The sequence below is a fragment of the Colossoma macropomum genome, unplaced genomic scaffold, assembly GCF_904425465.1.
Source record: "Colossoma macropomum unplaced genomic scaffold, Colossoma_macropomum, whole genome shotgun sequence".
Lineage (NCBI taxonomy): Eukaryota > Metazoa > Chordata > Actinopteri > Characiformes > Serrasalmidae > Colossoma > Colossoma macropomum.
The window spans coordinates 26,078,085-26,099,009 of NW_023494784.1; the positions used below are offsets into that span (position 1 = coordinate 26,078,085).

Here is a 20,925-nt window from a genome sequence, read left to right on the forward strand (position 1 = left end):
AAGCTGTAATATTTATAACAGTATCAGTGCCATTGTTGAGGAGATATTCTAATGCAAAACTGTCAGTTTTACATCCATAAGCTTACATTGACAGTTCTTGTCTCTCAGTACTGACACTAAACCAAATAATTGATTTGGCTGATAAATATTGCTTAAGTCAACTGTGATCTTTAATTCTTCTAAAGCTCAATCTGGAAATAACAGTAAAGCTTTGAATAAAATGAATGTCTTCACACCCCACACTTAAGAGCTTTACATTAAAGTGCATCAAACAGAAATGAAGGGCTTTTTTGTTAGCTTGGGGAAAAGTGGGAAAAGCTCACTTAGATAACCGTGTTCATGTTTTAACTGGAGAGGGAGGATATTTGCTCCGACATGTCAGCAGACTATCGATTGAAAGGCACACGGTTTTACTCCCCTCTGTGTCAATGATGAAAATGTCTTAAAAAGATTTCTCTATGACACAGTCTTGACTTTTATGCTACTGCCACTATGTCCACATATTATTTAACCTCCACCTACAGAGTAGCAGTGGAACACGGTGAAAATGGATACAAGAGAAATCATTCTGGACAATGAAAGTCCATACTGAGTTCATTTTACTGTGGTGCTTCATTGAAGATGCTGGGGATTGACGATTTTAAAAACCAGCATTAGTGTAGCTACAATATATAACTATAATTATTGCTGCTTTGCTACTCAGCACAGTGAAAGTAATCTCAACTTCTAGGCGACAGTATTCCATCATTCATTTCAACCAGTCTAATTCCAGTCTAGGTGAAACTGTAGGGTCCAGATGTCACAAGAAACTCAGGATAGCTGGAACTGAAGCTACAGGAAAAAAAGTGTGAACTGCCGCTCAGTCTTCTCTGGCAGTGGAAATGGATGCTACAGTAATTTTGCACGCTAATGAGAAGAGAGGAAGAGGGCAGTGACTTACCTTCATGAAAAAAAAAAACCTCAAGTTCTGGCTCTGCCTTCACGAAACACACTTGTTTCACTTTTGTGCATCATTGTTAAAAAGGACATTTTTAACAGTTTCCATTCTTCAACAGTTTTTCAACATTTTCACCCATGCTTTTACCAAAAACCACGTCATTGCTGAAAACATGTACTTCATTAAGAAATATTATACAATCAGTGGCCAGTGATGTTCCCAACCACGTCCTCATTTTGGTCTGCCAAACAGCTGAAACTTCACACGAAAGTTTGTTTTTCTTCTTTGTCTTTTTGGGAAAGTCAGTGTTTTATTATAGAAAGTGCACTCTTGTCCAAATCATTATACAGTTCTTTTTTTTTTAAATCACAGTAAAACCCCACAATTAAAGTCCTTTAGGAAAAAGGAATATAAGATCTATTTTCCCTTTATTTAATACTGTCAATTGAATGAATATTTTCCATTATTTACAGCAGAATTAGGCTGAATAGGGAAAATATTTGCTGCGGGGCCCAGTCTCAGGAGCGGCTCTGGGTCGTGTTGATCATAATATTGGGGAGTGCATTGCGTCTTTTCCTCCAGAATCCCAGATCACAGGCATACCTCTTGATCTGACGAAACCATTGCTGTGTGCGCGATTTGTCAGAGGCACGGAAAACAAAGGCCTCGCGGCGAATGTCCAGCACCTCGAAAGTGTCGTCACAGTCAGGGTCGGAGGATACCACACAGTTGGCCAGACGGATGGGCTCCCTCAACACAGTGAACTTACCGCTACTTTTATCTTTAATCAACACCAGCACACCATCCCGCACCGTCTCAATGGTCTCTTGCTGCTCTCCTCTTATACCATCTGCAGGAGGTGCTCCCTCCGTGCTGCGCTGTGTGCACACCATGAGCAAACTCTGAACGTTCTGAAACTTGAGGGACTTGCTCCCTTTCTTCACCCACTGGCCATCTGCAGGCTGTGAAAGCTGCAACGGACCCTCCATGATGAAGCGTGTGCTCTCCCGAGCCCAGCCCACCGTCTTCATGGACATCTCTCTCATCTCGATGTTGATGACCTCACGGTTCTTGCGGCTGTCACGGCGGAAGGAGCGCAGGGACCACGTTGCTGTGCCCTCCTGCTTGGTCTTCATGTTGATGTGCTCCAAATGGGACTCCACACGACTCTTGGCTTCCCTCAGCCGGGCGTGGTCGGGGTGACACTCGTTAGTGGCCTTGCTGATGCGACTCAGTAGCAGCGGATACTTGGTTACACGCTGAAGTGGAGCCATGAGGAACGATCGCAGATTCATGCGCCGCAGAGCGGTGTTATCATTCTGCGATACATCAAGGAATATCCTGAAAGACAGCAAGAGAGTCACTACAGTTAAGTAAGGAAACCTGAAAATACCTTATTCCTAACAATTCTTAATGCTCTAAGATTATCTTAAAAGATATCACAAACTCAGTTCCAAAAAAGTTAAGACAGTAGGTAAAATGCAAATAAAAAGAGACGTCAGTGATTTGTAAATCCACTTTGAATAAAATTAGTACAAAGTCATCTTATCAACTCCAGTTTTTCTTGTAAATATACACTCACTTTGAAATTGATGCCTGCAACACATTCCAAAAAAAGTTGAGACAGGAGCAACTTAAGACTAATAATATAGTGAAATGTTCAAATAACGTCTTAAATAGGTCAAGCAGTCATGCTTAGGTATAAAAGTGGCCTCCAGGAAAGGCCTCATCTTAGTGAGTAATGATGTGTTGAGGCTCTCCATGGGTCAAAACACACGTCAGCAAATAATGCAACAGTTTAAGAACAACATTCCTCAGTGAGCAATTGCAAGGATTTTATGTCTGTCACCCTCCTCAGTGCATGACAGCATCAAAAGATTCAGGGAATTGAGAGAAATGTGTTTGTAAAAGCCAAGGCTGAAAACTACAACTGAATACCCATGACCTTCGATCCTTCAGACCAGGGGTGTCAAACTCAACCACTAAAAGGGCCATATGAAAAAATCTCAGCAAATCTGTTGGCCAGCTGTGGGCCAGCTGTGTTTTTATTTCGTTTCTACTTAACATTTTGCCAAGACCTGAATGGGTCGTTGTTAATTCAAAATATGCCAAAACTGCAACAGCTAAATAGGCATTAAATACTTATTAAAAAATATATAAATAAAAAATAAATTGCTTTAGGCAGTTTTTTTAAAACTGCCTATTTGCTTGAACTAGACACCAGCCATCTTTTTTTCTTTTTGTGTAACCCCTGGCCCATAAATTGTTGTTGGGGGAAGGGTGTCAGAACGTACACTATGTTGAAGTGCATGCTGGGGACTGTAATGCATCTTAGGCTGAAATTAAAATAATTTTGGCTTTGTGTTTGACACATGGGCCTTAGACGGCACTGCATTAAAAAAATCAACATGCTTCTGTGATGGGTTTCTACAAACCATCTCCAAAAAATTGTAAATGAAGTTAATCAAGTAGGAAGCAGCGCCTAACTATGCTACAAACAACAGTGTAATAAACCTTCATAACGAGCACTCTTAACAAATTTAGGAAAGCTTAAATAAGCTACTTGCTGGGAGTTTTGTCTGGGACTCAGAGCAGCAGGACAGCAGTCACTTTATGTGAAGGAGAGGAACACGAGTAGCTGACATATATATATATATATATATATATATATATATATATATATACACACATATACTGCTATCTCTGATTGGTCCTTTGTCAGATCTGATGCCGTCAAATTTGGTCCAATCTAACTGAAATCGAACAGAAGAGAATGGAAGAAAAAGTAATTTCAAAAATGTCTCAACAGAAAAGGCCAACAGCATTGTTTATCTGACAGTTCACAGTAAAAATCTCACAAAAACTATGTATAACAGTTAGAAGGAAATCATGGAAAAGAGCAGATGGGGCTTTAATTTGCATTTGTCAATGCAGCGACTGATGGTGTTTATTTAAAAGGGTTATCCAAAATATTCCTTTGCCCATGTGGTTATATTCATTACAGAAGCATGTCGTTTTTTAATACAGTGCTTTCTGAGGGACAGACATTCAGTATTAGTTTTTGGCCCTGCCCTTTACGCACACAGACTTCTCTTCTCTTTTGATGATATTCTGCGCAATAGAGGGTGAAATACCTAAAACCCTTGCAAGTGTTCACTGAGGAACATTATTCTTAAACTACTGATGCATTTTTTTGCCAAACTGGCAAGTTTTGACTCATCTTCGCTCATAAAGGCCTCTGCCTTTCGCGCCTTTTATACCCAACCATGACCGCATCACTTGTTTAAGATGTTTTTTTTTAACATTTCACAACATTTATAGTCTAGAATGGGCAAACATTTACAAAAATAATGAAGTTCAAAAGGTAAAACATGAAATATGTCTTTATACTGGTTTTTACTTTAAATACAGGTCAAGCAAATCACTGCTTTCTGTTCTCGTTTGTATTTTACCTACTGCCCCAACCTTTTTGGAATTGTGTTTATATAATTTTTTTTTTTTTTTACTAATTTTTTTCCTAGGCTCACTAATTGGCAGCCATATAGAAAGATGTAATAGCTGTGACTTCATAACCATGATAAAGTTGAAATTAGCTCATTCTGCAACATTTTATATATGGACTATTCAGCCCGGGGAGTGAAGGCTACGGTTTGAAACTTTAACAATGTTTACATAGTATTACAAACTCTTTTATGTCAACAAAGCAAGGAAAATTCAGTTTTTCACGATAGAGAAAACCTTTAAGGCTACAGTGGCTTCACGAATCTCTTAAGAGGTTCGAAAGATGAGATAAGATGCCACCTGTTCTGTAAGATGTTTTGCTTTGTACCTTAGCAGCTCTTTTTCCTTCTCCAGAGTATTAAGCATGTTTACAGATGCAGACTGCTGTAAGCAGTAGGTCTGGAAGGCTGGCAGCATGTTGACAAACTCCAAGAAGATTTCTCCAATGCATACAGTTAGCAGATCCTCATCTCCCTGCATGGTGAAAACAAACACTCAGTCTGTTCTTATTTTTATCATTTTACCACAAATGTTAAAGTGCATATATTCTAATTTTCTTGCATTTTACATTTTTTCCCTGCTGTCTGCAATAAGGTTTGTATGGCTTTATGAACCAAAAACAGTCATAATCAACTTCTTCTTATCTTTTAGAATTAAACAGGATGTTTTTGTTACTGTGCCTTTAAGACTGACATATGTAAATGACCTCTGTTCTGATCATCACAAAAACAATGAATTCAAAAGCTTAGTTTAAAAATGCAAAGAAAAAAAACAACTGTCCATTATATTAAAATCAAAAAGGAAAAAAAAAACGCTTGACGTAAGAATTGTAAAAACTGTTTTGGCATGCCGAACGGATCATATATTAGGCCTAAGTAAATGTTTTTCCACAGTTTTTTCACATTTGTAGGTCATGGGGCAAGATATGTTTGATGTTTTTCCACAGGAGCCATGTGGTTAATGTAATGAGTAATAGAAGCTTATTCCCCACCAATTAGCATCAGATCAACTTGTTATGAGGTTTCTGACCTTGTGATATATTAAGTAAAAAAAGTACATATTAAGTAAAAAGTTACATCACATAGCTACAAATAGTGATTACTAGCCCTAAATTTTGCCTGTACTTTTTCCATTTTTAATTAGTGTGTCACAAACCACATAAGCAAGTCTGTCTGAGATTACTTAACGTGGATTGAGGCAAGCATGTGATGAATCACCCATGCAATTTTGCTGATTGAATACATTTGGCATTAGGGGAAAACTTGGTAAATTAGACTTTTTGCTACACTTTTTCTTTCATCCGTCTAATGTAGAAAAGTAGTTGTAATGAGGCAGCAGATTGCATCCTCCTTCTTACCTGATCAAAAGCCTGGTCAATGCTGTCCTGCAAGTGCTCTGTAAACCTGTCGTTCACATCAATTAGCTCCTGCACATTGCTAAAGACCACAGCCAGCTGTTCAGCCGTGAGCAGCCCTGCACTTTGCATGGGGCAGTAGAACTCTTCTTTGATGATGCGCAGGTCCTCCCCATAGCTGGACTCTGTGTTGAGAAACTCCAGAATGGCCTCTTTGCGCTCAGTCCGTAGCTTTGAACAGCGCTCGCACATTCCCTCTCCTTGAGTGCCCTCTCTGTCGCCGCAGTCCGGGCATGGCCGGTGGGCCTCCCAGGCCTTCAGAGACGCTGAGGGTCTCTTCCAACCTCGGGCCAGCCCAGGACCAATGCCACTGTCCACTCGCTCCACCTCTGCTCCAGCACTACGGCGGGCCCGCCGTGGCTCCTCCTCATCCTCGCGCTCGTCACTCAGCCCTACCACGCCGCTGTCCGCGCTCAGACTGCTGACCGTGCTCCAGCGGTGTTGGCCTGCGCGGTTCACACCCAGACCTCCACTCCGGCCTTCTCCTCTGGGCTCAGAGCGCCCCCTAACTATGCATGCACCTGACACAGACAACACAAAGAGGTAAAGAAACAGGAGGCATAAATATGATGCTCTGTTGGGCACAGTGTAGCAGGTAGGGGTGTGATTTACCATGTTTAACACCAGGAGGCAGTGGTCTAGGGTAATGGCTGATGCGGTACATCAGGTGTATTTCACAACATTTTTATTGTTTTATTACAGCAGAATTTCTCAGTTAGCCAGAAAACTTAAAAGAAGGGTTTGGCAAAAAAGCAAATTTGAATAAATTTCCCCTGACCACAAACACAGGCGATATGCTATTACATGTTTGTTGCTTTGCTGTAGTTTGCTTCTTTCATTTTGCACTGAAGATGTGGGACTAATGTAGCTAACAAGTAGTGAAAGTCTATCTCACCCTTTTTAGTACTGTTACTTTTATTACTAACATCTCTTGGCTGACTGACCACATTAAGGGGAAAACTGTGCAAATATAAACACAGTGATTTCAAAGAAAAAGTCAGAGACCACTGGTGGAAATGCTTCTATTTTTCATTACAATTTGTCATGTATCTGGCATGGACTCCACAACTTTCTGGCATACTGGACAGATTTTACACTGAGCTTAAATTATTCAATTTATTGACAAACCATACTTTGTGGAAAAAAACCTTGTGATTCTAATTTCCTCTGCTCTTATTATGTTCGTGTTAGTTATGCTTTCATCAGTTGTTGGTCTTGTTTTGGCAGGTAGACTTTGAAATAAAAAAAGTGAAAGCAAAATAAATGTCAGCATGTCTTAATATTAATATAAATATTCTATCATGACATTTGTGTAGTGTTACACCCCTATTATTATGTCTCACTACACTGAAAGAGAAAAAGAAATGCTGAGCTCAGACCAAGCAAAACCTGAATAATCACCTTTCTGTTACTGATATTAGCATTCAAAAGTTTGGAATCACTGTTTTCAAAAACATAAAAAACTATTTTGTTGCCAATGCATGTATAAAATTGCTATTATAATGCTAGAACTCTACAACTTTACAGGTACAGGACACTGTAAAAAATTAAGAAATTTTAGATGTATGCAGAACAATGAGAAGAGCTATAATGATGGAGAAAACTGTATAACACCAATAATTAATTTATAACAAAATTAATATCCAGTATTTCAAATGTGATAATTAAATTTCAGGGAAGACAATTACAGTATATCAGAACTTATTGGTATTCTCAACATAGATGAATTATTGAACAAGCAATTAAAAATTCCTTTTGGTGTTATATTTATAACTTTTAAATCTTATTATTGTATAAAATTACAAAAAAATATTGTCATAAAAAGTGACTCTAACCTTTTAAAAACTAGTGTACTGTATTTGATTTCACATGATTAAAGTTGTGCAAAAAGAGCTAATAACAGCTTAGTATGTTGTCTAGTCTGAGTGTGCCTGGGCTCCATAAATGACGTAACACCATTTACACTCATTTCAAGGCCTGGCTTTCAACTCTAAAACCTACAATATACAGTTTTAACAGTACTGACAGTGCTGGAAACATAAATGGGATTTTTAAGAGCGAGTGCAAAAAAAGAAAGGTACGCTGAGTATAGATGCAGTGGTTTGGAAAGTTAAAAGCTACCCTTAAGGCACTGACTGCAGTAGCAGCAGCATCACACTGATGAAGACAAAGTTAAAGCTAAGGGCAAGTCTTTGGAGTAACAGTGTGGCTAGAGCGATAGCCCTGGGTTGAGAGAAATGCTCACTGGTGTCGAATGTTGAGAAATGCTTTTTGCACACACGTGACTGCCTAAACTGGGCCATGTGAAGAGTACAGTCGTCAGTTCCATCAACAGTCTTGTAAGCTGTTATTCTTTAGAATGTGTTCATGCAGGTGCTCACTAATTTCATCCATTTACCTACTTCCTTCTGTACTCAATGATTATTTTGAAGCACAAGAAAAGGAATTTAAAAAAATTCTCCTGCTGTTGGCATTAAACCTGCATTTGAACAAATCCTGTAATTGAACAAATCTTTTGAAGAGGGAGAGTAAAGAGTTAAAGGGTTAGTTGCTAGTTTAACCCCTTAAAAACCCAGGCTTTTTACAACCCCAATTCCAAAAAAGTTGGGACGCTGTGTAAAATGTAAATAAATGTAAATAAAAACAGAATGTGATGATTTGCAAATCTCATAGACCCATATTTTATTTACAATAGAACATAGAACACATCAGATGTTGAAAGTGAGACATTTTACCATTTCATGAAAAATATTAACTCATTTAGAACTTGATGCCAACAACACATCTCAAAAAAGTTGGGACAGGGTCATGTCTACCATTGTGTCGCATCCCCTCTTCTTTTAACAACAGTCTGTAAACGTCTGGGAAGTGAGGAGACCAGCTGCTGGAGTTTTGGGAGAGGAATGTTGTCCCATTCTTGTCTGATGTAGGATTCTAGCTGCTCAACAGTCCTGGTTGTACTTCACCGGATTTTTTGTTTCATGATGCGCCAAATGTTTCCTATTGGTGAAAGGTCTAGACTACAGACAGGTCTGTTCAGCACCCGGACTCTTCTTCTGCAAAGCCGTGCTGTTGTGGTGGATGCTAGTGTAGTTTAGCATTGTCTTGCTGAAATGTGCAAGGCCTTCTTTGAAAAAGACACTGTCTGGATGGCAGCATATATTGCCAAAACCTGTATATTTTGTTCAGCATTAATGGTGCCTTCACAGATGTGCAAGTTACCCATACCATGTGCACTAATGCTCCACCATACCATCATGGATGCTAGCTTTTGAACTGTGTGCTAATAACAAGCTGGGAGGTGTGGAGGAGGCAGTGTCCATGATTTCCAAAAAGAATTTAAAATTTTGATTCATCGGACACTTTTCCACTTCACCTTAGTCCATCTTAAATGAGCTTGGGCCCAGAGATGTTGGCAGCATTTCTGGATACTGTTTATATACGATTTCTTCTTTGCATGATACAGCTTTAACTTACATTTGTGGATTGCACGGTGAACTGTGTTTACAGACAATGATTTCTGGAAGTGTTCCTGAGCCCATGCAGTGATTTCCAGTACAGAATCATGCCTGTTTTGAATGCAGTGCCATCTGAGGGCCCGATGATCACGAGCATCCGATATTGACCGTCAGCCTTGTCCCCTGCATACAGGGATTTCTCCAGATTCTCTGAATCTTTTGATGATATTATGTACTGTACATGGTGGGAAAAAGTCTTTGCAATTTTACATTGAGGAACATTTTTCTGAAATTGTTTCATCATTTTTAGATGCAGTTTTTCACAGGTTGGTGAACCTCTGCCTACCTTTGCTTCTGAGAGACTCTGCCTCTCTAAAATGCTCCTTTTATACCCAGTCATGTGAGTTAGTTGCAAATTACTCCTTCAGCTGTTTTTTATTAGTACTACTTACTTTTCCAGCCTTTTGTTGCCCCTGTCCCAACGTTTTTGAGATGCATTGTCACCATCAAGTTCTAAACGAGTTAATGTTTTTCATGAAATGGTAAAATGTCTCACTTTCAACATCTGATATGTGTTCTATGTTCTATTGTGAATAAAATATGGGTCCATGAGATTTGCAAATCATCACATTCTGTTTTTATTTACATTTATTTACATTTTACACAGCGTCCCAACTTTTTTGGAACTGGGGTTGTACATGCTAAGGGTTATTATTCAGAAAAGATTTCAGTGCAAAACAGCTGAGCTATTCTTGGGTTGTAGAAGCATTTAATAAAACTTTGGGCCCTCTGCTGAGCCCTTGCCGTTTAAGGGGTTAAGGAAGTCACTGTGGATAAAACTGTCTGCCAAATGTTTCATTTTCCTGGCCGAATGGCAAAACAGTAAGAATTGAAGTAAGTAAAACTGATCTGTTTCAGGTCTTACCACTTTCTCTGTCCCTCCGCTGACTGTGGAGGCGTGCGGCCGCAGCGATCTTCATCTCCAGCTGCTTGCGCTTGGCAGCATCAGCGGGCATGGGGTCGCTGTAGTGGGGCCGCAGACGACACTCGCGCTGGGCCCTCACCGATTCGGCCGGTTCATAGGCAGCGTCTGAGCTGGAGCGCCTGCATCCTGACCCAGAGATCTGAGGACAGGACAAAGGGCCATCAAGATGAGCTTTCAGGACATAGAGATAGCCAGGGGAAAGATCAGTCAATGAGTTAGTAGTGGTAAGATAAAGGAGAGAGGCTTGGAGATTTACAGGCACACTAAAAAGACGAAGAGCAGTCACAGGTGGAATCACAGGGTGTTTCAAGTATTGATCAGAGAAAATCCCTCTGAACCACAAGTGGTGTCCCATTACCAAAGCTTTTAATATGCTAACACAGAAGCTCTAAGTATACCATCTATTCTGTTTTAAATGCAGTGCCTACAGACAGAAGTTGGCTTTGGAAACCTTGCATGAGACAGTCCCAGAAAGCTGAAGAGATAGTTTCCACTTCCTCTAACTCTTTAGATATAGCAATAAACTAACAGAGCACCATAAAATATAAAAAACAAAGGTTAATCTCTATTTGTTGCCTGATCAATATGCCAATAGTGATGCTCATTTGACTAACAAGAAGGTTAAAAGGTCCCCTGATTGGTACGTCCTATGGCCTGTGGGTAGACATGGTCTTCACATTATAGATAACCTCTCACTTCTTCGAAACGTTGCATAATTCACTGACGCTGACCTCTGCAAGACGTGGATCAGCACTTTAGCAGCATCTGACACCGTACACCCACAATACATTTAATAGAGCAGCTACCGAGTAAGCTAGTCTGACGGGGATATGTTTTCAACAGCTATCAGTGCATCAGTAACCAGACACCTCGGGTTCAGGTATCGCACAGAATAATTAACCATGCAGCTGCTATTCTAATTAATTACAGACAGAACTGAAAAGACATAACAACCTTCCACATCAAGCCCGGTGCAGGTAACCCACAGCTGAGCTATGCATAACAACAGGTGAACACTCACAGATACCAACCGCCGAATCTCAATTCCTCCAGCCTAATACAAAATACATGACCTCAAACTACCAAAGGATGCAATCAATACTGCCTTCAACCTTCGATCTAGCAGTCGCCGGAGACTAAATGCATGCGGCGTAAAGAAGAACTGGCTGGCATTCCAAACAGAAAGAGAAGGAGATGGATCTGCGCATCCACACACGCTCGCAGCCTTGCATACAAATGGAAGGAAACATAGTTACCACGATAAAACCTGCCTCTAATCCTGCGCGGGAGTCATTCTGAGCCACGGCTCTGCGCACACCGCTGCATGCCTGCAGTTGTGTGTGCCTCGCAGCTGCCTGCAGAGCTTTATCTGGTGCATGCGTGACAGAGCTCTCTGCTGTGCCCGGCTACAGGCAGGGAGAGAGCGGGTCATGCTGAAAATGTAGAGAAATAAGAGGGGTATGTGTGCGTGTGAGTGAAGGGGGGGTTGCCTTACGCATTCTGCAGGCTCTTCTCCCTCTCGTCCTGTGGCTTCAGTGCAAGCCTCTTCTCCGCAGGCCGGCGTTGTCATGGCAACGCGGGCAGATTGACGGCCGGGCTGGGGACTGATGATGTCAGCGCCGTCGTGTGGGTCACGTGACAGCCTGATGGGGGCTTCGGCGCTGATGTCTGCACTGCAGCTGAAGGAGGACAAGGAGGGGAGAGAGTGTGAGGGAGAGAGACATAGACAGAGTGTGGGGGGGGGGCAATGAAAGATGAGAGAGGGAGAGAGAGGGGTCTATTAAAGTGGAATTCTAATTCTTCCCTCTGCCTCTCTGAGGCATGTGGTTGAACATCCCCCATGCTCTCTAGGGACGGCTAGGTTGGCAGCCCACTCTAGAGGGGCTTGGGGGTGGGGGTGGTGGGGGTGTTCAATTAGATGCTTCAGTTCACATTAACACCTGAACTTACAAGCTGTGTGGATATGTGACTGAAGCAGCTAAATGGATCTCTTAGATTTCTTTGTGTGTGTGTGTTTATCTGTGTAAGCATTTGTGTCAGTTTCTGCACACACATGCGCAGACTATGACATGAACCGGTCTCTGGGTTTAACCCTTTGAAGTCACAAAAGTGGTGATAAAAGCATGGTGTCATTTGATATGGATTATTTATCACTCATAGCTCATCGAAACAAGTAGAGAAATTCTATTAGAAGTACAGATTCGAAACTTTCAATAAATAGCACATTTTAGTAGCGTGTAGTATGCCCAAAAATGCTAATAGAATATCTATAAGTAAAACTGTGGTATTTATCAAGGTAACAGGTGCAGTATTTATCAATATATATAAATGTCTTGATAAATACCACACCTGTCAGAAATTTGTTTGTTTGTTGCATGGACAAGGCCTTGAGACTGCGGCTTCGTCTAATGAAGCTGACCAAGTCAGGGAGCTTCCCAGTGTGGTATGAAAGGAAACAGAAGGGCAGCAGTCAGACCGGGTGGACCATGTTAGGCTAATCCCAAAAAGGAAAAACATTCCTTTGTATCCGCTGCCTATAAAAAAAAAGTAAACTGCTTCAGATCCAATCAACTAGACAACGATAAGTGATCGCAGGACTGTTGTGTTTTCAAATTTTCATGACTCAGCCTTTCAGCTAAATGGGCTGATGATGCAGGGTTTGCAATGTTTGTACGTTGCATTATCTGTATTTATTTGTGGCACGGTGGTACAACAGTAATGAGAAAACTAATACCTGAGGAAGAATTTCCCACTACTACCCCTTTTGTATTCCTAAGTATAAGATAAGATATTTTATTTAAGCAATAGAATGTAAGAGGGAGTGTGTTATCGCAAAGTAATATCACAGTGATTTGGATGCTGTAGATAATCACAGCCATAATGTTACTGGCGATACCACACAGTGTTGAGCATTTTATTGCTCAATTTTATGTGGAAAAAAAAGTCAAGTGAAAAAGCCCTGAATATTCTATCAAACCTGCTTTAATTTCAGCTATTCTATTAGTAACCTTTTGCATTACAGAAACTGTTGTAATATTAGATTCAGCTCAGCTGTTTCTATCTTGTTTGTTTTCTGTTTGTTTCTGGTTAATTCCAGTTTGTTTATATGTCCTGCCATCACAGCTGCTGACTGAAAAGCTTGGTTAAGGGAAATGAAAGGTTCAGAAATTGATGTAGGCCTGCTGTCATACTTTTCTTTAGAATCTGATTAAATGTTATCTTACAGACATTAACTAATGTATTCATTTTCTTGTTTTTGTATGTGCTAAGCAGAAACTTAAAGGTGGAACCAGCAAGTCTGAAGAAAGACTGTTGATATTGGAACTTAACAGCTGCTTCATAAGCCCCACCCCCAAAATTTATGGACGCGCACTGTCAAGGCAAATTACACTGGACTTCAACTCTCAATGAAGCTGAAGTCAGCTTCCTATTTCTCAGATTCTTGTTTGAATTTTCCCGTTCCACCTTAAATGGTGCAGCAGTTGCATTCTGGCAGCTGAGGCTCATGCCTGATTTAAGAACTTCTTTCTCAATCTTTGTTCTTCAGATCTTCTCCTCTTTGGCTGTTTCTCAGCCATCACTCCTTCTCAACAATGCATGGAGCTCAGCACATAGCATGTGCCAGATATACAGGCTCCCCTCCCACTCCCCTTTCCCCTGTCCTGTGCACGAGCATGAACGCCCCCTGCTGCTGATTGGCTGGAATAGTACTGTGTTGTTCATTCCGAACCACTTTGTTTGCTTCCTATTTAGGGAGCCAGGGTCATGTACAAACACCGGATTTATTTCTAGCACGCACGTACAATGACAGCTAGCTGACTGTGATGGCATATTTGCTGAATTTGACAAAAAGTGTACTTGATTAAAATCGTTTACTGCACCTTTAATAATGATTATCTACAGGTAAAGTGACTTGTTAATTAGCAATGAATGCTCAGCCAAATGATACTGTAATGTGGGATAGAGTGCTTCTCATTCATACTGTGTGGTTGAAATTAACCAGTGTATATGTATATTGAAACTGACTAAAAGTTATTGTTGTGCATACAGTCTTATTTAGCAGAAAAAAAATCCTGCACTTTCTTTTTGTTTTCTTTTTGCCATGTTTTTGTCCATTTTTGACATTTAAACAAACAAAAAAAGTCAAAAGTTTATACTCAAACCAGTCAAATGCCTGTACATATAATTTCTTAAAAACTTTGTAATTAATCACTTGATTATGTAACTACATTTAAATGGCACAGCAAAACAATAAGATCTAATAACAAGTAACTTCTAAGAGTTAAAGCAACTGATATTAATCCCTGGTGAGCCAAATTAACAGCAGCAGATGTAATGTTAATGCACGTTACATTATTAACTTTCATTTTATATTTATATTCCATGTTCACCCTTCATCCCTCTCTTACTCCTGACATGCATGTTATCTTCTCATGTTAGTCTCTGTAGTAAAAGATATGTCTCTTGATTCATTTGTTATGAGTTTCTCTTTAATTGCATCTCCCTCACCTCTCGCTCTTCTAGTCTGATGCCTCAGGATCTTTCTTGTCAATGCAGAACATGTCACAAAAAAGCATTTGCATAGATATGATCCTGGAATACTGCTGACAGCAGAACCCTGAGCGCCACTGAACCACTATGCATGCACTGAATAGAAGTTAAAAGATGAAAAAAAAAATGTGAATAGCGCTAGAATCTGTTTTATGTCAGCACTGACAACACAGAAATATCCTATGTGTATTTGTCACTACTGTAAAAATACACTCTTAGCAAAAAAAGGTTCTATATAGTACTGCAAAAAAGGGTTCTTTGTCTTGTAACAATAGCAGAAGTCTTTTTGGTGCTATATAGAACCATTTTTAAAAGAGCTCTTTAAAGAAATATATACAACTGGTTTTCCATTATAGAGACTTAACATTTGACTATGCAAAAAACCTTTGTAATCAAATGGTTCTTTGAGTGTTTCAGGGTTCTGTATATAGAAGCACCGCTTCTACTAAAGAACCTTTAAAGAACCATTTTTTATGAGTGAAGAGAGCAGCTTGCAGTGGACACAGGGAAATGGTTCTGGGATAGTATATAAGATAATATATGAGCTCTTCTTTCTCCTATCAGAGACACAGTAAATGAAAATGTCCCTGTGATTGCCTTGTAAAGAGAACTGATCTGGTTTGCTCTGTACATATTCCTTCCTTACTTGATTCTTTATGCAATTCCTTAGTCTATCAATTACTTGTAGCACCCTGAAGCCATTTCCCTAAGGTACATTAGAAAACATGGCATTTCTGTATTACACTCAGAACAAAACGAAATGAAGCAAAATATACATGAAATACAATGCGGAGAACATCTGCTGTGTGAAAAATACATGCTTTAACATTAATCCAATTTGTTATAATTTCAGATATTTCATGCGCTGGTGCAAATTCATTAAATACATTACTAATGTTACAGTGAAAATGGCTTCATGGCAGTTCCTGGCAGAGACCGAAAGTGCATCAGCCCTAGCACTGTGAATGTCCTCATTCCTCACATTCCCTCTTTGACTTCACTACTCGCTTTAATCCCTGCCTCTGGTAATAAAAACAGAGAGGACCATGTAGCTTACATTTACTACTCTGGTATCTAGTCTGTTATCTCTAATGTACATGGTGAATCAGAGGCTAGAAGACTCCTGGTCAGCCAAACAGCCATATCCTAATGGACTCTTCATTCTCTGTTTCTACCTTTGTCCTGGACTGAACTCTAAGGCTGCTAATCACCAGACAATATGCCTGTGACAGCTGCCGGTGGGTGCCATAATGCTTCAGGGGCAAATCCAGACGCTCCTGCCATCTGCAGAGACGTGTTACCCTGGCACTAGAGAAGGTGATAGAGAAGCAGTGTTCACACTCCCTTATGGTCTGTCTGGACCACACCAAAGTGCCAAAATAAATCAATAGGAACAAGGCCGCTAATGCCGCAATAATGTCTTAGAGCTCGCTATAGCATCCAATTTCATGGCTGATAAGCAATACTGGTCCTCAAAAAAAACATTTTTTATGGCCACTGATTTTGCTAAGAACACGTTTTGCTGATTTAAAATGCATACTGTGCTCATATCAAAGAAAATGATAAAACGAGAAGTATAAAAAGAGTCTGATTCAGTAAAATTGTCTCTTTGTTACATTGATTTTGACTTAAATTGCCAAACTGGTTTCACATTTTAATTTTAAAAAAGCCTTACACCTGTTACCGTTTCAGTTGGAAAATGGTTAGCTAATTTTTAGGGTAACACAAATAGCAGAATGCTTAACCTTTAGCCAGTTTCCACTGTAGTCTATGTAGTTACTGAATATTAAGCCTTAGGTTGTAACAGGAATTTAAGAGGTTATTGAAAGGGTTGCACAATCAGAATCATATTGAAATCAGCAGATCTTTGATAAAAAAAAAATATATCAGAATCAGAAAGATTTTTAGACTTGACTGATATTTTAAACTATGTATTTTATTAAAGTTATTGCATTTCTAATCCTAAAAAATAAATGTTTTATTTTTCACAGTTTCTATAGTTTATAAATGTGTATTGTATCAGTATCAGCATCAGCAGATATGCAGACAAAAATAGTGGATATTGGCATTAGCCCATATCAGCACCACATTTGTGTTCATAAGTAGAAGAGGAGATATTGTATTAATAGTTTTATATTGATGAAAAGTTATTGTGGTTTATGCAGTTCTGTTTTGTAGAAAAAAAATGCTTGTGTTTTTATTTCATTTCTTGATATTGAAAAGTATGTGCAGGCACAATCCTGTCAATACAGAATATAAACTGTATGCAGATTTCTTTATTCCATAGCTTATGATATTAACTACACATAACTAAGTCATTAAACTATCCATGACTAATTATGTAATTATATAATTAATATATAATTACACTTGAATAGTACAGCAAAACAAATGTAATAACTTCAAGGGGTTAAACTAGTAAGTTCTGAAGCATGGGCATAGTAAAACAGATGCTAATTTGCATGTAGCATACTGACATACACTTGGTTTTATCCTCTCACCTCTTCTTTATGAGGTCCAGGGCTGATCCGAGGAGGTCCTCCTTCATCTTGTAGATCTTGGCTCCATAGCTAGAGAGCTCTGTCCCATCCAAGAGGATAGCAGGACAGCAGCTGGATGCCCCCTCGGCATTCTCCCTGCGGGGAGGGAAAGGGAGAAGAGCTACATCTGTAGCCCCAGTGCCCCCAACTTCATGGACTTGTGCTTCTCCTGTGGCAGCAGCAGTCTGGGAGTGCAGAGGAGAGCGAGGCACAGGTCCTGTACAGATGGGTCCATCTGTGGTCTCTGCAGAGGAACTGCCCTCTGTCAGCTCCTGGCCACTGGAACCACATAGCTGGGCTGCATCTTCACTGTTAATACAGCTTTTCCCAATTTCTGCCTCAGTTTTAGCCTCTGTCTGTAATTTGTCTTTAACCTCCTGTGCTTTTTCCATACTGTTTCCCTCCCTGCACTGGCCTTCAGACCCACCTCCCCCACCAGGTGGCGCTGTGAAAAGGCCCAGACCCTGACCGCTCTCTCTTTGCCTCATTCTCTTGAACTCCTCGAACGTTGGGATATGTAGGCGGCCCATTGGAGGCCTTTTCCTCTCAGGAGTGGACTGGGCAATGCTGTTGACTGGTTCAGAGGTGTAAGACTTGCTAAGGTTAGCTTCCTGACCTGAGCTGAGGGCCAGGTTAGGCGTGCTCCTCTGCCTGCGCAGCTGCAGTCGCCGCAGAACTTCTTGCTTGATCTCTTCGGGGCTGGTGATGCGGCGAGCGCATAGCTCTCTCTGGCTGTTTGCCAGCCCTGGGGAGGAGGGCCGACCATGGCGCAAAGCCATTTCCGGATCATAAAAAGAATGGGAGATATTGTTGGGCAAAGGCTGAGGCCGAAGGGGCTTGTGGGGCTCATTGACACGAGCGCTCTGGAGGCGGAGCTTATCTCTCAGGCCTTTCCGGCCATTTCCGTTTACACCCCAGTCCTCCACAGCAGGGAATAGCCACTGAGGGAACAGAGGCAAGTCCTTTCTTGCCAGGTTACGGCGTGGGTAGAAAGCCATGCTCTCAGGGGTGTGCATTACACTGTAGACATGTGATCCCTGAGGAGGCCCATCGTACCACTGACTGCTGGAGGTACAGTGGAGAATGAACTCACTTTCTACACTCCTATAAGTGTAAACGCCAGGGTCAGGTGCTGAACTCCAGTGCAGGTTCTCCAGGCTGCGGTACATTCGGTTGCTGCCGGAATTCATGCAGCCCTGAGAGAAGAGCCCCACTCGAGATTCGGGCTGTTTGAGTGGTTGCACACTGCTGGTGGAGCAGTACCTGAGCCCCAGGTTTCCAAGAAGACTGTTGTTGTTGTTGCATCCTGGAGAACAGCGACCTGCCGGAGCGGCCACGTTGGAGAAGGAAGGTGTGCTGTGGTGGGGGAACCCAGACAACGGGGGGCCAAGGACAGATAGAGGGTCTGGCAGCTCACTGAGGCAGGGCTCCAGGTCCATGCTGCAGCCAGCAGGGGAGCCTGCTGGGGAGTACTCACATGGCAGAGCCTTCACGTCCGGCATGACCACAGCATGAGCCCGCATCCATCAGAGAGAGGCACGGGGATCACAGCCCTGCGGAAATCAGAACACACAGTCGGGGCATTGGCATGACGACAACACACTGCACTCTCATACTGATATTCACAGCCCATCTAAACATCAATTATTCACCGCTGCCAAATGTTCAAGATGCATTGCTATGAAGACTATGAAGTTATAAAGGATACAATATAAAGTGGACTTTTTTTCCTTAAGTCCACTTATAATGCTTGTGTGGGTTTATGTACCAAAAGCAGTCATAATTCATTTTTAAATTACCACTTACATGACAGCCTCTTTATCTCTTAGAAGTAAACAGGCTGTTTTTGTTACTGTGGCTTTAATGAGGAATTTCAAAATATCTACATGATTCAATCATTGAGATGTAAACAAAATTGTTCAGAGTGGTTTGATGTGAAATGTGGTATTCTAGAGAAGCTGTCCAAGTCAGAATTGTTTACAGCAGTGATGATAGGAACCAGACGTCTGAAGAGTTTAATTCTTCTACAAGCTACCTTACTGAAAGTTATTACATTAAATGGTATATATTGCCTGATACCTGAAACTTTTTTAACAATAGTTTTAAGATTGAAATTTTTTGGCTAAAAACTTTTACAAATGAAGTCATGGTGGAGAGGTACACGCAGGGCGCTGTGAGGCAAAACAGCATCCAAATTAAACTTATTTTTCAGATTTACCACTATTTCACCACCAATTACCAGCAAACTATTCTGAGTGACTTTGTTTCCATCTAAGTGATTGAATTATGCAGGTAGGTAAAAATAGGTGGCATTCTCCCTTATGATTGATACATGTAAATGACCTCTGTTCTGACTGGCTGCCCTGTGTTTTGCTTCATTCATAAAGCAGTCCAGGCTGAAACGCTCCTTATAACTTCTGCTTATATATTCTACACGGCATAAATTTCCACTGTTATGCCGATGACACTCAGTTATACTTAGCAAGCAAACCAGATGATAAAATTAAACTTAGCAAGATTGAAGACTGTATAAAAGACGTAAAAGACTGGATGTCGAGTAACTTTCTCCTTCCTAACTCCGATGAAACAGAGGTTTTTGGTCCAAAAGCGGCTAGAAACAGTCTAATTTAACACTTAAACTTAACAATTTCCCAGTTGCATCAAGCTCATCTGTAAAAAGCCTTGGTGTTATTATAGACCCTGATCTGTCCTTCGACGCACACATAACTAATATTACTAGAACAGCCTTCCTGCATCTCCGCAATATTGCTAAATTGAGAAATGCATTATCTCTACAGGATGCAGAAAAGTTAGTTCATGCATTTATTACTTCAAGGCTAGATTACTGTAATGCCCTGCTGTCTGGATGTCCCAGCAAAAGCCTTAACAAGCTTCAGCTAGTCCAGAACGCTGCAGCCAGAGTTCTTACTAGAACCCGAAAGTTTGACCATATCAGCCCAGTTTTATCAACCTTACACTGGTCACCAGTTAAATTTCGCATTGATTATAAAATTCTCTTACTGACTTACAAAGCTCTAAACGGACTCGCCCCTCAGTACCTGAGTGAACTTCTCTCTCACTATGAACCATCACGCCTACTTAGATCACAAGGTACTGGCTTACTATTAGTACCTAGAAATAATAAAGTTACGTCAGGGGGGAGAGCTTTCTCATACAAAGCCCCCCAGCTTTGGAATAATCTTCCTGTTAATGTTCAGGACTCAGACACAGCCTCAGTCTTTAAGTCTAGGCTAAAAACTTACTTGTATAGTCAAGCCCTTGGTAATTAGTTTTCCCTGTCAGTTCTATACCTGCCAGAGTCTCTGCTGCTCTGCTAACACTTTAATCTGTAATCAGTTGCCCATTACAGAACTAACACCCATTACAGAACTGACTCTCAGTTCTGTCAGTCACCCATTACAGAACTGACTCTCTGTGTGTTTTTTCCTTTCTTTCTTTCCTTTGCTGAGTTGAACAGCTGCTCATCCTGTTCATTCTGATGCTGCTACCTCTCTGCCTTGATCGAGTGCCACTGCTCG

At 40.8% G+C, this 20,925-nt stretch overlaps 1 protein-coding gene across 1 annotated transcript in view; it reads right to left on the reverse strand.

Moving 5' to 3' along the window:
• Positions 1-1,078: 1,078 nt before the first annotated feature.
• si:dkey-91i10.2 (uncharacterized protein LOC555224 homolog) overlaps positions 1,079-20,925 on the reverse strand; it is a 50,512-nt gene continuing 30,665 nt past the window's right edge. The window contains exons 3-8 of the mRNA XM_036565949.1: positions 17,348-18,939; positions 11,791-11,974; positions 10,236-10,434; positions 5,796-6,373; positions 4,767-4,912; positions 1,079-2,278 (exon numbers count right to left, since the gene is read on the reverse strand). Coding sequence (XP_036421842.1) covers positions 1,456-2,278; positions 4,767-4,912; positions 5,796-6,373; positions 10,236-10,434; positions 11,791-11,974; positions 17,348-18,909 — 3,492 coding nt within the window. The 5' untranslated portion in view covers positions 18,910-18,939 and the 3' untranslated portion in view covers positions 1,079-1,455. The remainder of the gene's footprint in view (positions 2,279-4,766; positions 4,913-5,795; positions 6,374-10,235; positions 10,435-11,790; positions 11,975-17,347; positions 18,940-20,925) is intronic.